The sequence below is a fragment of the Ursus arctos genome, unplaced genomic scaffold (assembly GCF_023065955.2).
Source record: "Ursus arctos isolate Adak ecotype North America unplaced genomic scaffold, UrsArc2.0 scaffold_25, whole genome shotgun sequence".
NCBI classification, from domain to species: domain Eukaryota; kingdom Metazoa; phylum Chordata; class Mammalia; order Carnivora; family Ursidae; genus Ursus; species Ursus arctos.
In genome coordinates, this window is record NW_026622930.1 from 1,369,368 (window position 1) to 1,392,894 (window position 23,527).

General features: G+C 64.1%; 2 protein-coding genes across 10 annotated transcripts in view; both read right to left on the bottom strand.

Annotated features, from left to right (window-relative positions):
• Positions 1-650: 650 nt before the first annotated feature.
• On the bottom strand, positions 651-18,493 carry ADSS1 (adenylosuccinate synthase 1). Of its 2 annotated transcripts, XM_026515178.4 has the most exons (13): positions 18,214-18,493; positions 10,282-10,384; positions 8,078-8,140; positions 7,217-7,267; positions 6,801-6,867; positions 5,882-5,989; positions 5,697-5,778; positions 4,920-5,046; positions 4,168-4,322; positions 3,592-3,716; positions 2,659-2,756; positions 1,112-1,261; positions 651-1,034 (listed from the first exon to the last, which is right to left on the bottom strand). In XM_026515178.4, exons 1-13 carry the CDS (start codon positions 18,403-18,405, stop codon positions 982-984), a joined length of 1,374 nt encoding a protein of 457 aa, XP_026370963.1. In that variant the 5' UTR covers positions 18,406-18,493; the 3' UTR covers positions 651-981. The 2 variants fall into 2 exon arrangements, with proteins under 2 accessions (XP_026370963.1, XP_057174485.1); XM_057318502.1 differs by having other exon boundaries at positions 651-1,261.
• A 2,377-nt stretch (positions 18,494-20,870) lies between these two features.
• INF2 (inverted formin 2) overlaps positions 20,871-23,527 on the bottom strand; it is a 28,240-nt gene continuing 25,583 nt past the window's right edge. For 5 of the 8 annotated variants that reach the window (XM_026515174.4, XM_048219863.2, XM_026515173.4 and 2 more), the window contains one exon: positions 20,871-22,264. In XM_026515174.4, coding sequence (XP_026370959.2) covers positions 21,989-22,264 — 276 coding nt within the window. In that variant the 3' untranslated portion in view covers positions 20,871-21,988. The remainder of the gene's footprint in view (positions 22,265-23,527) is intronic. The other 3 variants (XM_048219862.2, XM_026515176.4, XM_026515175.4) reach the window with 1 other exon arrangement.

Consider the following 23,527-nt stretch of genomic DNA (forward strand, 5'->3'; position numbering starts at 1 on the left):
ACAGGAGTTTCAGAATTGAGCCTGCTCACTAAAGACGCTGTCACATGGTTCGCATCTCTGTGGTGTGAGCCAGCCGGACTGGAGCCCACTGGACCCGTGTGGCCCTTGGAAAGCAAGCCCCGTGGGCACTCGACCCATTTCCATGAGCCCAGATGCCACTGTCATGTTACAGGGCTGGGACTTAACCCTGACAGACTCTGGGTCTCCCCATCTAATTCCTTCCCTCTCCCCAGTGATATCGAAAGGCAGGTTATTTTTCTAAATTTACCCCAGACTCTGAAGAGTTGTTCAAGGAGGCTAGTCTGCTTCCAGTGGAGACCACAGTAAGCTCGTGGCAGCTATGGCCAGGTAAGAAGTGACACTCAATCCCGTGGCCTCCAGAGGGATGAAGGCAGCTGCCTGCAGCTGATGTGAAGAGGGGCTGCTGGGGGGCTGCCTCCGCCCTGCGCAGGGGGGCTTAGCGCTAAGGGGGTGCTGCTGTAACGGTTCCCTTTTGGGAAGCACTGACTGCCTGTGGTCTCTCCTGCCTGGGCCGAGTCCGGTGCCCATCTAAGCAAGCCAACAACTCGGCTTTGTGGTACTGGGAATGTGTGCCACCCGGACTGTTGTCACCACGAAAGTCAAAATGAAAGGACAGTCAGAACCAGACATGGACTGATTGCCACCATTCAGTGGCTACTGGATCTGTTTATTACTGAACTGCTCCAGCCGGCCATACAGCCATATGACAACGACTGTGCCATGAAAGTTCTCCATTTGGAGCACTTTGGCTCATTTTCAGTAGCAGAATTAAAAAAAAAAAATGTACACAACTCTGGCTGTCAGATGTTTGGATCGCTGTAGACATCGGTGGCTGAGCTGAAGGCTTAGAAATATAAAAGTACAGAAAATAGTTTTCCTACTTCTTCGTTTCGGGCGTTGACTCTGGCTGTCGATGGGGAACGGGGCCGCTGTAGTCGACTGGGTCAGCGCTCTCTTTGTCTAAAACAGCTGGATCATTGAATCTCTTGATTTGCCAACACCAACCCATTTCACTGGAAGGGAAAAGGGCCGCTCAGCCCAGGGGGCTGGGGGCAGAGGGCGGGATGGTGGCCGGGACACAGGCACCCACCTGCCACTCCGACGTGATTCTCCACGAACCGGACGTAGTTCTGGGCCTGTGGGGGGAGGTCCTCCCACTTCCTGGCGCCCGTGGTGTCCGCCTTCCACCCAGGCAGTGTTTCATACTCGACCTCAACCTTCTGCAGTATCTCCTGGTTCGCTGGGGAGACAGAGGGTGGGGGGTGACCTGTGTCCCGAAGATGCTGGTGCTCGGATCACCCATTCGGGGGCCTGCTTGCTGCAACTCAGCCGGGGGCAGGGCACGCGGCCCTGTTTGGTTTTGTCAGCAGTGGGGCGGGGGGGAGTGGTTCTTGGACATTGGCTGTACCCCTTCTAGACCAGGGGACACGTCCTCCCTGGACATGGAATTCCTAAGGGCTCTGTTAGCACGTTCACAGGTGACTCAGCCAAGGAATTCCGTGGACCCTGTTTGGAAATTCTTTCTTTCTTTCTTTTTTTAAGATTTTATTTATCCATATATATACAGAGAGAGGGAGAGAGCGAGTGTGCAAGGGGAGGGGCAGAGGAGAGAGAGAATCCCCAGCAGACTCTGCCCTGAGCACAGAGCCCAACGCAGGGCTCAATCTTGTAACGATCCCGAGATCATGACCCGAGCCCAAATTAAGAGTTGGATGCTTAACCGACTGAGTTCCCGAGGCGCCCCCTCTACGAACCTGGAAATTCTAAGCCCTGAAGTATGAAGGGATCTTGAAGGATCTCTGTGTCCTATTCTCAGGGCAAGTCCAGCCAGGACTCCGTGACTTCTGGCACGTGGCTCACAGTAGATGCCAACCATCCCTTATTGATGGAAGGTGCCAGAACAAGCTGTCTACCGAGGGGTCCTCATTGCATGCTCCCCTGGGCCCTGGACCCCTGGGGTCACGCCATACCCCCGCTGTGCCCTCTCAAAGGTCAGGGGTCAGTAGGGCGAGGGGACACAGGCCAAGAGGACTGGGGGGTCTACACATGGGCTCAGAGGAGAATGAGGCCAGCTCCCCCATGGCTGCAGGGAGGAAGCCGCTGGGGGGAGTGCGGTCAGAATGGGAACTGTGAGATCCAAGAAAATCTGTGTACTTTCTAAAAAAAAGGGTCGCATGGGAGCAGAAACCCCTTAGGTCTTAAATACCTGAAAACCATGTTTTCTTTTTCTTTTTTTTTTTTTTTTAAGATTTTATTTATTTATGTGACAGAGAGACAGCCAGAGAGAGAGGGAACACAGCAGGGGGAGTGGGAGAGGAAGAAGCAGGCTCACAGCGGAGGAGCCCGATGTGGGACTCGATCCCGGTACGCCAGGATCACGCCCTGAGCCGAAGGCAGACGCTTTAACGACTGCGCTACCCAGGCGCCCCTGAAAACCATGTTTTCTTAAGTAAAACAGTCATCTTTACGTTTGCACGGAGCTTCCAGTGCGCCCAGGAGGTGGGCCTTGGCAGTGCTGAAGTGTCCCCCAGGGTCTGGGGTTAGCAGGGGTGGGCTCCCACCTGTTCCCACAGTCTGCAGACCCTTCCATTCTCCCCTTCCCATGCAGCGGACGTTAAAGTCTCCGCATCCCCATACCTGGGAAATAGGGGATCCTCTTCCCGTTCAGCTTGTACGAGACGCCGACTTTCACCTCGTCCAGGGCATCCAGGATGTCCAGTTTCGTCAAGGCCAGCCTGTCCCCAGACCAGCAGATGGAGAGGCACTGGAGAAGCTGCCGGCATGCTGGGCCTCCACCCTCGCTTCTCCCCTGTTATTTACAGTCGCCGGGAAATGCAGACGCGGTGGCCCCAGAAACATGCAGTGGGCTCGGGAGCGTGGCTGCTGCCTGGCCCAGGTCTCCTTATCTTGGGTGCCCCCATGTGACCCCGTTCCCACAGCGCCAGCCCTACTGACCCTCTGACAGGGCCACGTGGAGGGTCTCAGCCCTCCTTCGTGGCCAGTGGCCCCAGGGACACCCAGGGACTGCGTTGATCCACAGTTCTTCCTGGCACAGGCACTGTTCCTTCCACGGTCCCTTTCCTTCCCCCCTCGTTGGGGGGGGGGGGTCTCTCTGTGCTTCCTGCGCCCGTGGTGGCCATGCCACCCTGTGCTCTGCTTTGCTGCGACCTCCGCACCTCAGCACTCAGAGCGCAGCTCTTCAGCACCTAGCCCCAGTGGGGATGGTGTGTCCCTCCTACCGCCCAGCCCCACACCCAGCAGACCTAATGGAGATCTGCACACTCAGGTCCGGCCAAGCCAGGCCAGGTCCTGTGAAGAAGGTGTCGTGCCCCTGAGGACTACAGTGGAGGCCCTTGGTGCTGGGCTTACTCTCCCTGTCTAGACGCACGACTTTAACCTCCTGCAGGTGCCTGGACGCCCTCTGGCCCTCTGCGGTCACCGTCCCCGCACGCGCTCAGAAGCAGATGGCAGGCCGGCTCTGACGGCACCCACCGTTGTGGCCCTGCTGAGCAGAAGGGGAGACTCTGACCTGTACCCCGACACAGCGAACGTGCTGGAAAGGCTGCTTACGCGGTAAAGCCGTTGAGCATGTGAGCATATCTGAGGATCATCAGGTCCAACCAGCCACAGCGCCTCTTCCTGCCGGTGGTCACCCCCCACTCATGGCCACGGCTCTGTAGCAGGTCTCCAATTTCCTGCGTGACAGCAGAGCAGGTGCCCCGCGGCATGAAAGGGAGCCTGCGCCTGGCCGCTTCTGAGCTCCGCGTTCCTCTCTGCTGCCTCCCCCTCCCCTTGCCACGCTGGCCTCACACGCCCCTGCTCAGGACCAGAGCCGTGGGCCCTGGCTGCCAAGGGCACAAAGCTATGCGGAGAAAAGGCGGCAGCAGCATCCTGACGGGACCCCTGAGCCACACCGCCTGGTGCTGTGAGGGCCCGTGAGGCACTCCGCCTGCCTGTGGTGCTTCCCGGGAAAGCGGGGTCCACGGGAGCTTGTGTGCGGCGGGGCTGTTGGAGCGCACCGCCTCGCGTGCACCTGTGGATACCTGCCTCTGCCCTTGCCCTGTGTGTCTCCGCACAGCCCACCACTGGGCGCCCAGCACGGCCTCTGCGTCCGCCCGCCGGGTCCCGCTGGGGCAGGGGACTCACATTGATCTGCTCGGTGGGGAAGGCGCCAATGCCCACGCGTGTGGTGTAGGCTTTCACCACGCCGTAGACCTCGCCTATGTTCTGTGGGGGGATGCCCAGGCCCGTGCACACGCCACCCACGGTGCAGTTGGATGACGTCACAAAGGGGTAGGTCCCTGCAAGACAGAGCCGGTCAGGGGCTGCCTGCCACCCCTGCAGACCACCTCGGCCCGGGACTCCGGCTTGGCAGAGGGCAGTGGGTGGTTCGGCCTCCTGCACATCCCCTCGGTGGGGTTTCCAGAGCCGGTGGTCCCAGGGACCATCCCGGTAAGTGACCCACGTGGGCACCGTGCAACAGGCCACTGTGGCCCATGTAGGAGTCTGGGGGTGAACAGAGGGAGAAGGTTGCTCTTGGCTTGGATGGTGGGGCCTCCCCTGCCTGTACCATGTGGCCTCAGTGCTGGTGTGGCGGGGGGGGGGGGGGGTTGGGACAGGACGGACAGAAGGCCCGCACGCATGGACACACTGGCTCTACCAAGCCTCGCTGGGAGCCCTGGCCGCACCTCTGGCCTCTCTCCCTTTCCGCCTAGGTCAGCTCTCTCACGTCCCCTCCCAGCTGAAGTAGGAAGATGAGGGGCGGCGTGATCCTTGTCATGGGCAGGGCGGCAGTGTGGCCGCGGAAGGCAGCCTTGCCACATCCGGTCAGTAGCCAGCCTGGTCCCCAGCAGGCAGGAACGTGGGGGTCATTGGGATCAGTCGGGCTGGGGACCTACCGAAGTCAATATCAAGGAGGGCTGCATTGGCACCTTCCACGAGGATTTTTTTGGGGGTGCCGTGGAGCGCCTCGTACATAAAGTAGACACCGTCTCGGACCATGGGTCGGATCCGCTCAGCAAAGCCCTGTGGGGGAGGCAGAGGAGGCTGCGGTGGGGCCAGGCCCCTCCTGACAGCCTGACACTTCCAGCACGTTCCTTTCCCAAAAGGTGCCTGTCCTGTACACCTGTCCTGGGACCTGGAACGACCCTCAGCCCCGTCTTGTCTGTGAGGTTTGAACTAGCCTCCTCCTGCAGCCAAGGGCTGAATTGTGGGTGTCCCCGCCCGGGTTCAGCTGTTGAAGTCCTGACCCCCTTCATCTCAGAACGTGACTGTATTCAGAGACAGGCCTTCAAAGGGGATTAAATTGAGGTCCCTGTATGAGTCAGCAAGGCCATCTTTATCCGTTACCCCAAATAGGACAGGGACAGCCTCTTTCCCCAGCACGTCCTGGGAAATGTCCCCTGTGGGAAAGCTAGGGACCTGGAGGTCTGTGGTCCCCAGGACAGCCAGCCACGCCATAGTCGTGCCTGGGACAGTGGCTCCCTGAGTGCTCTGTGGGCGTCTGACAAGGCCCTCGTGCCTCGTGCTTTGGTGAGGCCTGCTTACCACGCCCCCGCTGCGCCCTCCTCCCCCTTGCGCCCCCTGCAGCGCCCCCACCGCACCATGCCACACCTCCCACCCTGCTGCGCCCCTGTCGCACCCCCCACCCCCGCGTGCCCGCGCCCCTGCTCGACCTTGAGCCTTTTGAGTTGCCCTTCGACGTCCACTTCCAGGCTGGGGAACATGGACTGGTGCTGGCGGGCCAGGTTCTTGAATCTGCGGGGGCGACAGTGACCGCGAGCTCTTGCCCTGCCTGGGTGTCGGCGCCCTCGGCACCAGACACAGCCCCCCCCCCCCAGGCTGTGGGTGGCTCAGGTACCTGGCAGAAAACTCATCGAAGTCCGACAGGAGGTCGCAGACGCGGAGGCCCGTGCGCGCAGCTTTGGAAGAGTAGGCGGGTCCGATCCCCTTCCTGGTGGTGCCGATACTGGAAGACAGGGCGCTGTGAGCTGGGGGCCTGTGCGGAGCCCGGACGCTCAGGGTTCCAGGCCGGCACCCCGGCCCCTGTGTGCACCCCTATTACAAACAAGGGTCGAGCTGGGAGGGGCCCTCCTCAGCAGTCTGGGGGGCTGCGAGAGCCCACTGCCCCCCCCCCCCCCGCTGGCTGGCTGTCAGGGATCCGGGGGCTGGGGCCCCCCCGCAAGTGGGTTCTGGGCCAGCCGTAACCCTCCCGTCGTTCCACGCCTTGGCTCTGAGACATCCTGTCTGCTTCGGGCCCCAGTTTCCCTCTGGCCGGGCACTGAGGATGCTGCTATCCTCATCTGCCGGCTGCTGCTCCAGGGGGCTGGGCGCGCTGGCCGTGCCCACCCCGTACCCACTGCCTGCCACCGCCCCAGCCTCAGGCTCAGTAAATGGCCTGCTCAGCCGTGCCACCTGTCACACTTGTGTGTGAGTGTGCGTGCAGAGTCTGAGTGTGCACACATGTGTGGGTGCGTGGGTGTGTGCACACATGGGGCAAGTGAGCACATCCCTCGATGGGGCGGGACGGCCGTGGCTTCACCCTGTCCTGGCTTGGAGAACCAGTGCCTGGCACATTCTCATAAATATCTTTGGAGGACAAAGGAACGGCCGTGGATGCTAGTGGGGCAAGGGGTTGGGTGGCTCGTGCATGTGGTCAGGCTGGGCTGGGATGCCCGTGGTCGTGGTGGCTTCAAGGGGCCCCTGTTCCCCTTTCGGCACACCCGGAGCTCCCAGACTCAAAAGCCACCCAGACAAGAGAAGCCCCTGGAGATACTCACTTCTTCCCCTCCTGGGCCTGCCGTTGCACTTCCTGCAGCCCGTCGACCGCCTGGTGAAAGTCAAACACTGCGCGGCCAGGTGAGTGTCCCCAAGCGAGAGACAGACACGGGGTTATGGAGCTGTCCTGCCCACGCCCGGGCTGCCCGGGACAGGTGGTCCAATTTAAAAGGGGACATACTAGAATCTGCCTCTGCCCAGCACAGACTCACACGTGACCGTGAGTCCCTTTGGGCCTCAGTTTTCCCATCTGCCAATGGGGACCGTGATTCTGACCCACTGCCCACTTTGAAGTTCTTGGAGAAGACCTCATGGAGCTATGTGGGCTCAGCACGCCGGGGAGGAGGGCCACTGGGGGATGGCTGTTCCCATGGCAGGTGGGTGGTGCCAGCCCTGCGCCCAGCCCGGGTATGCTTACCAAGGTGGGCGCGGTCGGAGATGACGAGCCTCTTCTCCCAGTCCTTCAGACCTGCGGTCACGCGGTAGGCAGTCAGCCGTCGTGGGCAAGGCGGCCAAGGCTGGGCAGCTGGCCCAGCTCCCACCCAGGGCAAGAGTCCACAAAGTTCACGTGGGGTGTGTCCTCCCCTCATGGCCTCTCTCCCTGCTAAAGGCCCAGAATCTCACCCCCAGGGGCCGCCCCCACCTCTCCCTGAGGGGCCTCTGTCCTGGCTCTTCCTGGTGCTCATGCCTGGGGTCAGGTTCTGGTTGGCTGTTCTCGCTCCTGTTCTCAACTCGAGCCCTGAGGCTGAGGCCTGTTTCCTCCTCGGACCCCATCAAGGTCTCAGGGATGCCACCTCTAGACAACCTTCACAGGGGGCAGCTTGCCCAGACACCCTGGCTGGTGGCCTCGGTCGCTGCCTGCCTCCTGCCTCCAGGAACCTCAGGAACCACATTCTTCCTGTAGGTGTGGTCGGCCCAGCGGTCCCCAATCCTGGCCGGACATCTAGGTGTCCTGGCGGGCTTCATCAAATGCTAGGTCCCAGGGCCCCTTCCAGACTTCCTGAGTGTGACCCTCCAGGTGCCGCCCGTCCCCAGTGTCATGAAAGCTCCTCATAAACACTGAGGCCCACAGCCAGACTTTGGGGCCTTGGGCTGCCCCTCTCTCTGCATCCTGAGGGCAGACCTGGCTTTCTGCACAGGCCGAGCCAGCAGGAGGCAGGTGGGGGCCTGCCGAGCTGGGGAAACTGACCGCCCCCCATACCCCCAGGAACCCACACGGGAGGCGCTGGTCACCACGCTGCTAGGACTTTCCTGGGCCAGGGTGCGCGTGCGGACCTACCTTTCTTCTCATTCTTTTCTGCTTCTTCAAACAAGCCGGGTAAGTGGACAACCACCCCGTTGCCTGTAACACACCACAGGGGACTGGGTCGCATAGCGGACACGGCGACTTACGTCGAAGGGAATTCTGACACCTGCTGCCAGATGGGTGGGCCTTGAGGACACTATGCTGAGTGACACAGGCGGGTCACCAAGGGACACACACCCGTGTGAGTCCACTCATAGGAGGTGCCTGGAGGAGCCAGATGCACAGGGACAGCAGGGGCGGCGCCAGGGCTGGGGAGGGGGACCGGGTTAGTGCTGAATGGGGACAGAGTGTCAGGTTGGGGAGATGGAAAGTTCTGGAGACGGACAGTGGCGGTGGGCGTGTGACAGTGTGAACGTGCTGCGTGCCCCTGAGCTCCATGCCTAGAAACGGCTGAGATGGTGAATTGATGCTGTGTGTATTCATGACAGTAGAAGAAATGTCCGAACCAAACGAAAGCACCAGGAGGCGTTTGCAGAGCCGAGAGCAGAGGAGTGCTTGAGGAGACTGGCAGAGGGGACTTCTTGGGATGAGGACGAGGCTCTCAAGCTGAACTGTGTTGGATTTCGTGGCCCGTAAATTATATCCCACTAAAGCTGGTGTAGTTTATTTGGCATGAAAATGGCATGAAAATGGGAAAGCAGGAGAAACGTAGCCCCCAACCCGAGCAGGGCCTCTGGGGAGCCGTGCCTTCCCTTTCCATGTAAAACTGAACTGTGATCCACAGCGGCAGAGGCTGAGGCCCAGAGAAGGAAGGTGACTTGCCCCAGGTCACACAGCATGTCGTGTGGGGTCCAGGCTGAAGCAAAATGCTAGACCGAAGGTGGCGGGGCTGGGCCACCTGCTGTCTTCTCAGGAGGAGCCCCCCGGCCCCGGTCCCCACCAGGGCTGCCGGTGGCACAGGCTCGGCCAAGGGAGACAGGACATGGGTCCAGATGGGAGTGGCTCAGACTGTGCAAGCCACGCCGAGTACAAAAGGTCACCTAAATGCCAGCGTGTCCTGAAATGACCACGTGGCAGGGTCCCGGGAATGTCGCAAGCCGTGGGGCAGCTGTGTGAGTTCTGGCACGTTCGCCCCCGGCTGAGCACGCTGCCGGCTGGGTTGACCCAGCTGACCCCCTCGGTGCTCCCGGGGACCACCCAGCCCGGGCTCTGGCTGCTGGCCCTGACTCACCCCAGCTCCTCAGACACCGGCCGGAGACCTCTCACCGAGCAGGGTCTCCTTGGCCTCGTTTCCCGCCAAGTGGGGCCCAGGGCCCAGCGGACGAGGCTGGGCCTGGAGAAGGCTGCAGCAGAGCCCCAGCCCGGGCCCCCACCCAGGGTGAACTGGGGGTGGTCGCCACGCCGTCCTCGCCCACTGAGCGGCCTGAGTCCGTCCTCCTGCGCAGCCTGACCGCACACAGCCCCTCAGCCGACACGACCCTCCCTTTGCCCGGCCCTATGCGCTCACTGGGCCCACACCCGCAGCTGCAGCCATGCTTCCCAGCCGGAGGGGGGGCAGGTAAGTCAGAGGGTAGTCGTGCTAAGTCGAGGTGGGAGCCGGAGGAATAGTCCTGGCCGCTGCGGGAGGGCGTCAGGCTGCCTGGCCGGGCGGCTATGCTAACTGCTCTGGGCAGGGGAGGCTCAGGCTAAGAGCCGAGGGCAGGACAGGCGGTCAGGCCTGGAGGCCAGGAGGGAGGGAGGGACGGGGAGACAGAGGAGAGACAGAGACAGAGCAAGAGACCCCATAGTCCTGGAGGCCGGAGGTACCTGGAAGGGCAGGGAAGGCCCCAGCCCCAGGGCAGGGGTGCTGTGGGGAGGGGGAGGCAGGCGAGCCCGCAGGCTGGGCCTCCATCCATGCAGCAGGAGTCTGGCCCCTGCTCGAGCACACACACACACATACACTTGCCTGCACACCTGCACGTGCCCATCCACACAGCACGCTTGCTCACATACCACACCCACACACGTTCACTCCCACACGGGCAAACAGGCTCGCACGCGCGGCTCCACGGAGGCTTCCGCCCTCTCTCCCTCTGGCCCAGGCTGGGCGGCTCCCAGGACAGGCTCCCAGGACAGGCCCGTGGGCCAGCCCAGCTCTCCTGCCACGGCCAGCCCCACATGCGGGGGGGCCCTGGGCAGGACGTCACCCCAGGCCCGTCCTGCTGACGCACGCCGGACCCCAGGCTGCTGGCACTCACCGATGAAGGACACGGCCTTGGTGTTGATGATGCCACTGGGCAACAGGTGGAAGTCATACTCCCTGCCGTCCACCACCACGGTGTGGCCAGCGTTGTTGCCCCCCTAGGAACAGAAGCCCCACTGAGTGTGAGCAGCCTCAGGCCTTGGACCTACCCTGGGAGGGCCTGTCCAGCTCACTATGGACCAGCTCCAAACACAAGTGGCTTAGGTCAGTGGTCGTGTCCTCCAGGGCGCACGGGATGCTGTCCCTGCTTGGACCCTGGGCCTCTGGTGCCGTGGTTGGCTCTGATGCGCGTCTGGGGTGTGCTGGGTTAGTGACCCACGCCATGGATGAGGTGCAGGGGCCTGACCAGGGGGCTGGCTTGGAGGGGGCCTCGCCTGGGCTAGTCCCACCCTCCCCACCTGGCCCAGGACCATCTCGTGGGCACGTGCCGATGCCCCAAGGAGGCTGGCTTGGCACAGGCCCCACCTATGAGCCCCTCTGGAGCAGGGATGAGGGGCCAATCTTTTCAGGAAGCACAAACCCAGGCCCCCACAGCCCATGCTCCACAGTGGTGGTGGGGGGCTAGGCAGCACCGTCATCTGGGCCTGGGTGAGGGCCAGTGCCCCTAGCCCCCTTAGCAGGGACGACTCCCTTTGGGCCTATGCCTCCCATTAAGAATAAAAAGGAAAACACGGTTTGGAGTGCAGCCCTGTCCTGGGGGACACCTGGGTGACAGGGTCCTTTCTTTTTGGAACTCCTGCTGTTGGTGGGCTGGGGCTGGCAGAGGGGGGCTGTGGGGAGCCCAAGGAGATTCAGCCCCAGGAGGGATGCCCGGCCTGCTGTTCCCACCAGCAGAGGGCACGATGGGCCCCCAGTGTGCGTCCCTGGACCTTGGGGCTGCCCCTGGGTGGGGAAGCGGGCTGGCTGGTGCCCCATGCCCTGGGCCCAGCCCAGCCCGACCTTCCTGCCCCAAGCTCCCGCAGAAACACTGGCTTATCCGTAGGGCCCCTCCACGGCCAAGGCCCACTCCCTGCCACACCCCACTGTCCTCCTACCTCGAAGAGGGGGGTGCTGGGCTGCTGGCTCTTAGCGGCCTTAGTCTTGCCTACCCCAGGCAGGGATGAATGAGGGCGGCCTCCTCCCCCTGCCTCCGCACCCAGGAGCACCTGTTCCTTACAGTGCATCTGGATGAGATTTATGTCTCCTCCACCCAAAGAGCCCAGGCAGGAGGTGGCAGGGCGCCTGGAGACAGAGAGGGGCGGACCCCAGAGACCCGGGGCCAGGGGCTTTCCCTCCCGGACCTCACATCATGCATCGGTAAATTAAGTAGTGGGCCTGGAGCCCTAATGCATCTCCCCGACTTCCACAACATCCCTTCGCTCCGGGCTCAGCCCTGCAAGCTGTACCGGCTGCCCAGAAGGTTCCTGCTAGAAGCCGGGTCCACAGAGGGCCCCAGACACCTGAGCACTGAGTGTCTGGAGTGCCCGTGGAAAGGCTGGTGGATCCGCTCCCGGCACCCCTGACACGGCATGGAGGACGTCTCTGACAGACTCCTGGGGCTGCTGCAGTCCAGACGTGCACCCCGACGGCCCTGCCGCACTACCGGGCCCCCCATCCCCAGCTCCCCGTGGCCAGTGGGGGCCGAGCTGTCCTGGGACTCCCCAGTCGTTGTCTGTGGGAACTGCTCGCAGCCTCTGAGGGAATGATGGTGGAAACAGACGGGCTGTCCTGTGGGGAGCAGATGGGAAGGACAAAGGGGGAGGTGGGGGCCTGGGCGCCTAGGGGGCTGCCCCACGAGCAAGGGTGGACAGGCAGCACAGACCAGCCATGGGGGCTCAGGACGGAAACGGTAGTGGGAGGTGAGCTGGGTGGGCTGCCACGGAGAGACGTGGAAAGGGACCCCAGAAGGGCTGCTGGAGGGAAGGGAGATGAAGAGAGTAGACGCTCATCGGGTGGGGGGACACGGCCGGGTGGGCAGTGGGCTCAGCCTCAGAGGTAGACCGCCCCCTCTCTGCCCTCACCTTGGCACCTGTGTGCTGACTCCCCTCACCCAGGCACCCAACACACACCCGCATGCACGTTCATACCCAGAACCACAGCCACCACCGCAGGAGGTCTGGTCTCCATTGGCCAACGGGGGACCTGGGGTCCCAAGGGAAGGGAGTGTGTGGCACTACTCAAGCTGGCCTGGAATGCAGGCCCGCTGCCTGTCTGCAGACGTTCTCCCCCCCACAGCGGCTTCCCGCCTGCCTCAGCTGGGCCGGACACCCCGCCTCCCTCCCCCTGCTCTCCCAGTGCCCAGTGCCAACGTCAGCTGGCCCGAGGACACACACGCAGACCAGAAGCACTGTCGAGCACGCCCCCACCTCTGTTTGGGGTAAACACAGGCACCTAGGAACAGGCATGGGCCATCGTCAGCCAGTGGGCGTCAAATGACCCCGGCCAGGAGTGGGGCCCAGGGCTCAGACCATGGTCCACTCCCAGGGGTGTGAGCCAGCCCCAGCAGCTCCGCAGAGGTTCAGGGTGACTGTCCCAGAGAGACCCCAGTCCGTCCTCCCCTGGGTGGCATGCGGGCAGGAACATGCCACCTGCCCTCCTTGGGCTTTAGCCCCATTGCCAGCTGTCGTCTGTGGGCCCAAGGAGGGCTGGGCCAGGGGGCCGTCGGGCTGGGGGCTGCAGCTTTGCCAGCTCTAGCCGGGCTTGGAAAACCGCTTGGAGGGAGAAGCTTGTCCAGGGTCCCAGCGAGACACGGGTGTGAACGTCTGGCCCCGCCTGGCCGCCTGTGCCTCTTGGGCGTCTCTTAGCCTCCCTGTCCTAGGATGGCAGAAGCTGGAGGTCCCATGCTCTGTGCCCTGGGAAAGTGAGTGAGGACCGTCCTGGACCTCAGGGCAGCCTGGGGGGATTCCCAGACCCGTTTCACTGTCTGCTCCACAGCTCCCTGGAGCCGGCCTCCCCCTACCTTTGTGCCCCTGGGGGACAGGCCAAGTCAGGCGGGAGCTGGGCACAGAGGCAGGGCTTGGTGTGGCCACTGGGGGGCTCTGCCTGCCTCCAGGTCCTCCCTCTGTGCTGGAGCCTTGGGTCAGGCTCAGCTCCGTACCCTCCACTGACACTGAAGCCATGCCTACCACCCCTGCCCGAACCTCATGGACGCCCCAGCCAGCTGGCTCCCTGGAGGCAGGGGTCTAAGAAAGTGGGCTCTCTCACTCCTGGACGTAGGAACAGGACCAGGGCCAAAGCTGGCCCCCTCGGGAACCTGGCCAGCTCTGACTCCTCCTGTCCCTGCAGGGGTCCAGCGGGCCCGCTCTCCTTGGGACCAGGGAAGGTGAGGCCCAGGCCCAGCGGGGAGCCCTCCCCAGGGGGCTGCCCAGGCTTAGATACACACGTGGCCTGTTGCCTATTGCTGGAGTGTGAGCAGTGGCCGGGGGCCACACAGTGCAGAACCCCTCCCCAGTCCCCACCCAGCATCTAGAGAACGCAGCCTCAGCCAGCCTACTTGGGGCCTCGAGGCTTGTGTGGCTCGGAGAGCCGGCTCTGATGTCCCCACTGGGCCCCAAAACCTGGGGGACAGACAGCCTGTGAGAACCATCCTCCTGGTCCCACTTCTGTGCCGCCCTCAGGCCCCTCCCCTCCAGGAGGCCTCTGTGGAGCCCCTGGACTCTCCTGGGGGCCGTTGCCAGGCTGAGGGACCTGCTTCTGCAGCAGCCCTAGGCAGGCAGCTGGGCCCTGTGAAGGGCAGGCCCCCGGTCCCCAAGTCTGGTCTGGGACCCGCAGGCGCAGGCCTAGGGACTATGAGGGGTGGGCTTGGCCGGCGCAGAAGGTCCATTCGCTGGTCAGGGGCCTCCCCCTCCTCGGAGGCAATGGGGTGGGGCCGGGTAGGCTGCGAGTGTGCATTGGGGGCAGCGAGCAGGGTCCCCCAGGGCTGTGGCAGCGCCTCCTCCAGGGGCCTCTCCGTGTGCCCCCCTGCCATGGATCACAGTCTGCGTTCTGCATGCCTCGTCTCCCACGAGTGCACCCTCGCTCACCAGCATCTGTCCCGTTCCTGCCCTCCTTGCACCAGCCCCCGTCCTGAGCACCCTGATGTCCTTGGTGTGGATGGCCTTCCCCTGACCTCTGACCTACCAGGCCCCCCCCATTCCCTCTGAACCCCCCAACGACATGGGTCCCCACGCTGTTTTGGACGGCTCCTTTGGCCACAGTGTTCCCTCGGCCCTGGTTCCCAGGGAGGAACCAGCCTGGCTGTCTGTCCTGTGACGGAGTACCTCCATCAGCTTTGAGGGGCCCCAGGACTCTGAGCTCCAGACCCCCCTCCCCAACATTCCTGATCTTGTTTCTCTGACAGCCCCACCCCCATCCCTGCAGCCACAGCCTGCTGACCTCCCCAGTCCGGCTCTCTCGGGGAGGGGCCGGCTCGTCTGCCCTCGTCCATCCCCAGCCCTGGTCTGAGTGCCAGACACGGGGACAAAAGGAGCAGGGAGGCGAGCAGGGGCGGGGGGCAGCTTCTCAGAGGCGGTGGAGCCGCTCCTGGCCAGCCCTGGGTGCGGTGGGGGTCCGGCTGAGTCTGGGTCCTGGGCGGCAGGAGCAGCCTGCTTTACGAGGGTCCTGTGCGAAATACAGCCAGGGGCCTGCCCTCAGGGTGGAGACACCGGTGACTCCCCCCCCCCCCCGCCTGTCGGGGTGAGACCTGAAGTCCACCCACCTATGTGGCACTTGACCTCGGCTGCTGTTTGCTGCAGTCACTCATTCGCCCCAATGCCAAGTCGCCCTCTGCTCAGGGTGGCACTGGGGCGAGAGGGAGAGCTCAGGGGCTCCAGGTGGGGACGCAGGTGTCAGCCGCCCAGGGCAGATGCTCCCACGGCCAGTAAGCGCTGTGTACGCTGCAGACACCCTCCCTCTGGAGCCACGGCCATCAGAGGGTGCAAACCCGCAGGGAGGCCTGTTTCGGGAAGCGGCACCAGGCACTCCCCGCCCCTTGCCCCTTGCCCCATGGAGGGTCCTGACCAGCCTGGGGTTCAAGGTGAAGCGTCTGATACCCACCCCAGCCTCAGGATGCGGCCCCTCAAAGAGCGAGACCACCATGCACAGCACCATAGCTCTCCACCACCAGCTCGAGGCCCTGGCACTTCCCGAGGTATGACCTGGCTGGACATGGCCCCAGCTGGATACGGCACCTCCCTCCCCCCAGCCCCGAGAAGTGAACATGGCCATGCATGGAGCCCCAGTACCGTTTTCACTGCAGTTGCAAAGGAGGGAATTTTAAATCCCAACCTTGGCGTCCCGGACAGGGGGCCCCAGAGCCTTCTGGCCAGAGTGACTTTGGAAACAGAGGAAGGGTTGGGTGTGAGCAGCTGGCTCCGTGGGCCTGGGCCGACTCCAGGCTGGGGAGAGGGTCGAGCATGGGGAAGGACGCTGGCAGGTGCAAAAGAGCAGAGCCCCGTGGCCATGTAAGGACTCCTAAGACAGGTGGGCAGAGCTCAAGACCCAAAAGCCCGTGCAAAGTCAGCGCAGAGAACAGCGACGCTGGCGCCTCTGGAGTCCAGCAGCCGTCTAAGGGGTGCTGTGACATGGCCCAGAAAGAGACTGCACCGCTATGAGCAAAGGGAGGCCTTCCCGGCCTTGCCCCGATCCCAGGTGCCCCAGAGCATCCCCCAAAGAGCCAGAACACTGGGGGTAGACAAAGGGCTGCTGGAGGTGCCATGGGAATGGCATGGGAGGTGGGACCTGCGGGATCTGTTCAGTGAGAAGGGGAGGCTGCCCCCCAAATGGCACAGAAACCAGCAGGAGGGACCCAAGCCCGAGACCCTGGACGGTGGGGAAGGCAGTGGGGGAGTCCTGGGGTGCTGACCACAGGCCCCACATGATTGATGGGAAAGAAACCAGGATAGCTGTGGGGGTGCAAGTGGGCCGGGCCCCAGACCGCTGAGGGCCACAAAGGGCTTCAGAGGGATGCTGAGTTGGAGAAGGGAGGAGACAGGCCTGCTGACCGTGGAGGGTCCGCAGAGGCAGAGCAGAGCCAGGCAGCTGTGGGGGAGGCAGCTGCCACTCAGGACGGCCCTGGGCCCAAGTGACAGGCCAGGTGACCCTTCTGGTCACTGGGGCTGGCTGGCTTCAGCCCTTCCAGGCAGACACCCAGATGGGACTCCCGCCCACTGTACGTGCCCCACTGTCTGCTTCCCGGGGCCCCTTGCTCCCATGCGCAGCCTAGCTCCTGGGGTCAGGGCTGGGTTTGGCTCCGTGCACCTGCAGCCGTGACTTTGAGCTTCACACATACACACTGTAGGTAAGAGGCAGCCTTCCCTAGGGCTGGGGCGGGGCTCTCACTGTGCATTCCCTGACACCCCCGTGCTGTCTCGATGGGTGCATGGCACACATGAGGGCCCACACGTGCTACTGCTTCTCATTCCTCAACTTTTCTGGGCCTGTTTCCCTGCTTCACCAGACTATCGGGTGGCTGGAGGGGGGGAGGCGCTTGGGCTCCCAGGACAGCCCACAGTTATCCCCACTGTGAGGTCAGCCAGGGCTCCTGCAGGTGGAGACGCATCTGATCACAGTCTGAGAAGTGACATAGGGGCGAGGGTGCCCAGTGAGCCCCCAGGTCAGGTGACGGGGCTCCAGCCTGCTCTGTGCTTGGCTGGTCCTGTCCTGCTGACCCAGGTGGCAGAGCAGGGAAGGCCCCCTCCAGAACCATTTCCGTAGCTAGGAGGGCCTGCAAAGCCCCCCAGGCTCTTCAGAAGGGAGACGGGCCATAGACAGACTTGTGAGGCTCACCGGAGTGCGGGATACGTGGAGGGCGCTGGTACCATGTGCCCAGCTGCCGAGTGACAGGGGCCCCCAGCTCATGCAGCAGGGTGCCTGGAGACCGCCTCTGGCACCTGGAGGCTGTCTGGGGCCAGGAGTGGGCTTGCTCGCCTGGCTCGGGGCAGAGGGGGTGGGAGGTCCCTCAGGATCCCAGGAACACCTTCCAGGAATCCACTGTCTGCATTGGACAGGAGTGGCCCAGATGGCGCTGAGGTGTTCCCTGAGCCAAGCGTTGGGCCCATTTCCTTCCCTGGGGGTGTGCTCCTCCCTTGCCCTCCTGGCTAGGAGCTGGGACACGAGGCCACAGACCAGACAAGGAGCTCAGGGGGTGCCCCTTCCCCATTTGCGGCAGCATTCCTGGGCATGGCTCCAAACCCCAGCACGGCCAAAGCATGCACCCTTAAGCTGGCCCCTTTGTGCCCTGAGCTCTAAGTCAGCTCAAGCAGCAAGCATGGCTCTCAGCCCTGGCACAGGGGCGGTGGCCCCAGGGAGCAGCGCTGAGGGCAGCCCTCAGCTGGCAGTGGCCACCCTGGGCCCTTGGGGACAGAGCCCGTGTCTGGCCTCCCCGGTGGCACTGCCAGCCACTGGGTCACCCTGGCCAGCCATCTGTGGCCCCTTCCTCTCCCCTGAGTCTGGCTGGGGACCCTCCTTGCCCCTGGCCTGTCTTCCTTCAGGTCCTGGCCCACTGTCCTGCCCTTGCCTCTGCCTCCTCTTGGCTGGCACCCCAGGGCCACCCTGTGGCCAGCCCCGAGCCAGACCCAGACAGAGTGAGGGGGGAGGGTGTCTCAAACCAGCCCGGAGCTGCGGGCCCCACCCCACCCCCACACCGGGAGGGCCCAGAGTCACACCCAGGGCGCACCCCACCCCACACCCTGAAGATCCGGTGTCCCCAACTCAGCATAGGTATTTATAGCTCCTCCCTGGCCCCCTGCCTTGAGGGGTGGGGCTGGGTGGGGAAGGCGGTCCCAGGGGAGGGAGCGGGGGAGGGGAGTGTGTGCGTGCGGAGGGGTCGGGTGGCCTCAGGGGAGGGTGTCCAGGAAGGGGAGGTACCCAAGAGGCGTGTCCAGGTTGGGGAGCAGGAGGAGAGGGAGGACAGGGGCCCTGGGTCCCAGGGGAGGAGGGGATTTGCTAGGTGGGTGGGGAGGGCCCGCACCTGGCAGCGGCTGATGATGTCGGCGTCCGTGGCCAGCAGGTCCACCACCTTGCCTTTGCCCTCGTCCCCCCACTGCGCGCCCAGCACCACGGTCACCCGGGAGCCGGTTGCTGCCGCTTCCTGCTGCAGCCGACCCCGCTTGACGCCGCCCGAGCCGGGGGGCCGGTCGTTGGAGGCGCGGGTCCCCGACATGTTGGTCTGGCTCCTCTGCTGCGCTGGGCTACGGGAGAGCCCCACCGTCGCGCCATTAAAAGGAGCGGCCCGGGGCAGGGGGCGGGCCGGGGGCGGGCCTGGCGGGCGTGGTGGCGCCTCTTGGTGACCTCCAGGCCGCCGGGTCCCGCCCCCACCCGCCCAGCCACCACCAGGGTGCCAGCGGGGCCGCAGGCACCTGCTTCTGGAGGTAGGGGCCCAAGGACAGACGGTGTGCTCCGCCAGCCAGGTCTCTCCCGTGTGAACGCTAAGGGGGGCACCTGTGCTGCCCTGCTCCGAGGAGGACCTGGGTACCCACTCCACTGGTCCTCACCAGGCCTGGGTCCTCAGGGTTTTAGAAACTCTGGGGGCCGTCTTCAGGGTGGGGGAGGGGAGAGGGAAGGGGCTGGGGGCCCTTCCTGCGTCTTTGGGGGTTTGGGGCAGACACCTGCCCTGAGGTGAACCTCCATCCAGGACCGAGGCACGCGCTCTGGTGGCCACAGGGAGCGAGGACAGTGTGTCCCCTTCCCCAGCGCCCCCACCCGCGCCCCCACCTGTACTCTCAGGGGCTCAGTGTCCAGCATAGGACAAGCAGTGGCGGGACCAACATGCCTGCCTGTAGCAGCTGGCAGGCTCCACCGGGAGGCACAGCCTTTGATCTGCAGGACCCTAGAGTCCGGGGAGACAGGACCCCTGATGGCAGGCCACCTGGCCAGCAGAGCCAGGGATGCTCACCAGCCCTGCACAGCCAGGGTCTCCAAGAGGCCCCCCCCAGCAGACCCCTTTCCTGGCCCACCTCTGCAGGCACTGGGTTTCCAGAGAGGATTTGCAACAGTCTGCTGGGCTCCTATCAGGCCCACTCGGAGCCTCCCATCCCGTGCGGACTCAGGTTTTGGACATGGCCAGCCCCACTGGGAGAAGGGGCAGGGATGGACCCCTGGGGACAGGAGTGCGCTATGGGCCTCTCCTTCCAGGGCCAGGAGCCCCTGCTCCCTCTCCGGAGTGGGGAGTGTCTCCATACAGAGGGATCTGGGGCCCAGCAAGTAGCCGGTGGCCAGGGCTCAGAGAGTCCCTGGGCTTCTTGGGCTCCCACTGGGGGACCAGAAGTTCCCATGGAGAAAGAGAGTAGTTACACAGAGGTCACTCATGGGGAGTCCCAGCAGAGAACGGCGCTGCCCGCCCTCCTTAGCCCTCTCCTCCCGCTCCCTCCCTACATTCCCCTGGGCTCCCAAAGGGACCCTGGCTCTGACCCCTCTGGGTCCCGACCCTCTTCTCTCACATGGGGACCCCACCAGTTCCTTTTTCCCACCATTGCCGTGGGGCAAACACCGTAAGGCAGGTGATCAGTGGGGTGCGAGGCAGGCCTTGTGTCCTTGGCCTTCCTGGGTGACAGCAGCCCCCCCCCCCCCCCCCGCATCCTCCTCCGCCAGTCCATGGGAAGTGGCCAAACAGGGGCAGGAGGGCCTGAGACTCTGGGCTCTGAATGTTTCAAAGGCAGGCCAGGGGAGCAGACCTTGGGGGGCCAGAGGGGGCTGTGGCCAGGGGGCCTGGGTGTTTCCAGGAGTAAGGCAGTGGAAGAGAAGCTGGAGCACAGAAGCTGGCTGTGTAGATGAGGAAAAGGCGGGATGGTGGCAGAAGGGAGCAAGAAGGTGGGAAGGGTTGTTTGCTTGTTTCCAGAAACAGGAGGCTGAGCCTTCGGAATGCCCACGGGAGCTGCGGAGGGGCGGGGGAGGTGCTGGAGTCCCGTCAGGCAGTGGTGTGTCCCTCCGCGGAAGGGGGTGCTGGCTGGGGGCCCTTCCTGGGGGAGACTGGGTCTCCGGGTGCCACCATGGGGGTTCACACGGGATCTGCGTGCCAGACGCTGGCCGCTGGCCGGCAGGGCCACCAACTCCCCCAAGCCCGGATCTATAAATAGCCAGCGGGCCTGGGGGGAGTGGGGCTTTTCTATAAACAGCCCTGTCCTGGCCCAGCAGCTGGGGCCCAGCCTGTCACACGGCCTCGCCTGAATTAGAACACGTTCCCCCTGCGGCAGCCTGTGTGCCGTGGGCCTGTCACCGGGGTAGTGGCAGTACAGGTCACCGAGCTTGGGGGGCTCACTGTGGGACTGGGGCGGGCCCGCAGGGAGCGGGTGGGCTCAGCGCACCTCATGCGCCGTGGTCCCGGACGCAGACCCCTCAGACGCCTGCACGGATGCTCGCATCTTTGAGTGCAAAACTCCCGCCACTTTGGAAGATGCCTCATGGTTTCGTAAACAGTTGCCAACTCGGCCTACGAGAAACCAAAACCCACGTCCGCACGCAGACCGGCTGCGGGTATCTGCAGCAGCCTTGCCCCACAACCACCCGGAGGGGCCGTCGACGGGAGAAGCAGGGCGAGGCCCACCCAGACGGTGGAATACCACTCTGCCGCACAAAGGAATGAAGTCCCGACACGCACTACGACACCATGAATCTCACACACACGCTATGTGGGAGAAGCCGGCCACGAAAGGCCATGTAGCATTACTCCATTTATAGGAAACGTCCACAAAAAGCAAATCTATGGAGACAGAAAATAGATTTGGGGGCTGGGGGAGGTGGCATGGGGAGTGACTGCTAAGGGAACGTTGGGGGGGATGATGGAATATTCTAGAACTGGATCATGGTGCTTGAAAGCCTTGTAAGTCCGCTGAAGAGTCAGCGGGTGGGATTTCTGTGTGGACGTTCTGGCTCACCTTGCCCCCACTCTGGGGTCTGTCCGGCACCTGCTCCGCCCCGGTGCTCTGTGGGAGCAGGCGGGCCCGCCTCTGCCCACCCATGTCAGCACAGATGCTGTGAGGGGTCACCCACGTTTGCCCGTGCTTCTGAACACCATGCAGCCACTCACTGGGCCAGCTCTTCCTTCTTTATTGGTCTGAGCCTCTCCAGACGCCGGCCTCGGCAGCACACACCTGGGGCAGGGCTGGGGCAGGGAGCGGGGGCAGCCCCAGGCCTGGGTCCTCGGCCTCCTCTCAGCCCAGTGGGGGGTGGAGCCTGGTCCCTCTGGAGGAGGCGGCAGCAGCCGGGGGCCGGGTGGGTCATTCTGGCGACTAGGTGGCCAAGTCCCGGTGGGGGCAGCAAGGGCTGGATGTACCGGGATGGGGGCCGGCTCCACAGGGACCCCCACCCATTTGCTGAGCAGGGGGACCGTGGCCTGTTTGTGGTGATGCTGGCCGGCCTGCCCCTACCCCAGGCCCTTGTGTCCTACCTGCCCACCCACCTATGCCCAACTCAGCTCTCACAGCAGAGCAGAAACGCACCAACAATCATACCTCAGTTAAAAACAACTTGGCTCCAGCCCAGCTGAACAGGTTGAGAGGCAGAGCTGGGAGCAGGGGACTGGGGCTTGGTAAGGAGGCAGCGGGCGGGAGTGTGGGGGCTCCAGCTCTGCCTGGCTCCCCTGGCTTTGGGGGAGAGGTCTGCACGGGCCCGTCCCCAGAAGCATCTGGGTGTCAGGAGGCTGGAGGGCAGGGCGCAAGCTTAGAGGCACCCCGGGGACACAGCCACTGCCCCTCACCCCTGCAGGCAGGTGCTAGGGTGCGTGCGGGTGCAGGCGTGGGCATCGGCATTCAGGAAGCAGACCACAAGGGGGCTGGGGGCGTGCGGGCTGTCCAGGAGGGGGCCAGGGGCCGGGCCCTGGTGCCTGCTGGGGTCTCGGCCAGAATGCCCCAAGCAGCTCTGGGAGGCCCACCTCCCTGGAGGGTAAGGCACAGAGTTTTGGTTTCCCAGGGGCCCAGTTCCAGCCTGGCCCGGGGGGAGCCCCACTCGGCAGCACATCCAGAGGCCCAAGGTGGTGGGGGGGCCGGCCCGGCACTATCACTTGGCTTTGGGCTTAAGGCTGAGGCCTGTGGGGAGCGAGAGGAAATGGCATCGTTAGGAGCAGACCTGCTGGGGACAGTGCCAAGTGCCTGCCTCGGGTCCCCAGGCTCCTACTGTCCCGTCACCACAGCCTGGTGGCCTGTGCTGTGTCTCCCCGGGTCCACTCTGATCCTAGGCCCTTGCTCTTGAGTTGCAAGACTCTTCCAGGTAGAAGTGCTGGGATGACCCCCAGCCAGCTGGCTCCTGTCCACCTGCCCAGGCTGGATCCCTGGGCCTGCTCTCCTCCCCCCGCCCAGGCCCTGCTCTCTCCCCCCCCCAAGGCCCTGCTCTCTCCCCCCCCACCAAGGCCCTGCTCCCTCCCCCAGGCCCTGCTCTCTCTCCCCCAACCAAGGCCCTGCTCTCTCTCCCCCCCAACCAAGGCCCTGCTCTCTCCCCCCCAACCAAGGCCCTGCTCCCCCCCCAGGCCCTGCTCTCCTCCCCCCCAGGCCCTGCTCTCCCCCCCCCCCAAGGCCCTGCTCTCTCCCCTCCCAGGCCCTGCTCTCTCCCCTCCCAGGCCCTGCTCTCTCCCCTCCCAGGACCTGCTCTCTCCCCCGCCCCCCAGGCTCTGCTCTCTCCCCCACCAGGCCCTGCTCTCTCCCCCCCAGGCTCTGCTCTCTCCCCCCACACCAAGGCCCTGCTCTCCCCCCTCCCCCCAGGCCCTGTTTTCTCCCCTCCCAGGCTCTGCTCCCCCCCCCAAGGCCCTGCTCTCTCCCCCCAGGCCCCTGCCATTCTGTCTACCCTCCTCAATCCCCAGTGCTGCCTCTCCCTGGAGCTTCCTCATTGCTACCCCACCTGCCCCTTACACTGGATGTCTCCTGACTTGTCTTTTTCCAGATCGGTGGGTCCCGAGAGCAGGAGGGCCCCACCTCCACAGTTCCTGCCACCTGCACACACCCCTTCCTGGCCCTGCAGGCCCCCTGCCCACCAAAGCCCTCTGGTCGAGGGGCCCTTGTTCTGCTCTTCCCCATGCCCCCATGGCCACCCCAGGCCCCTGTGGGTCTTGAGCAGACGGGTTTGAGGACAGGACTTGAAAGAGATGGTGCACAAAACTGAGAGGCAGAAAGGTCAAAAGTCGTTCAGAGCAGGGTTTCTGGCCCCCGCCCCGGGTGCCAGGACCCAGGGCAGGCGGGGCCAGGGCACCACACAGCAGGGGGGCTCCCAATCACCACCTTAAGCAGGTAATCGGCATCCAGCCCCACCTGTGGGATGAACGGCCCCAGCCCCTCTTGAGGGGCACAATCTGGAATCCG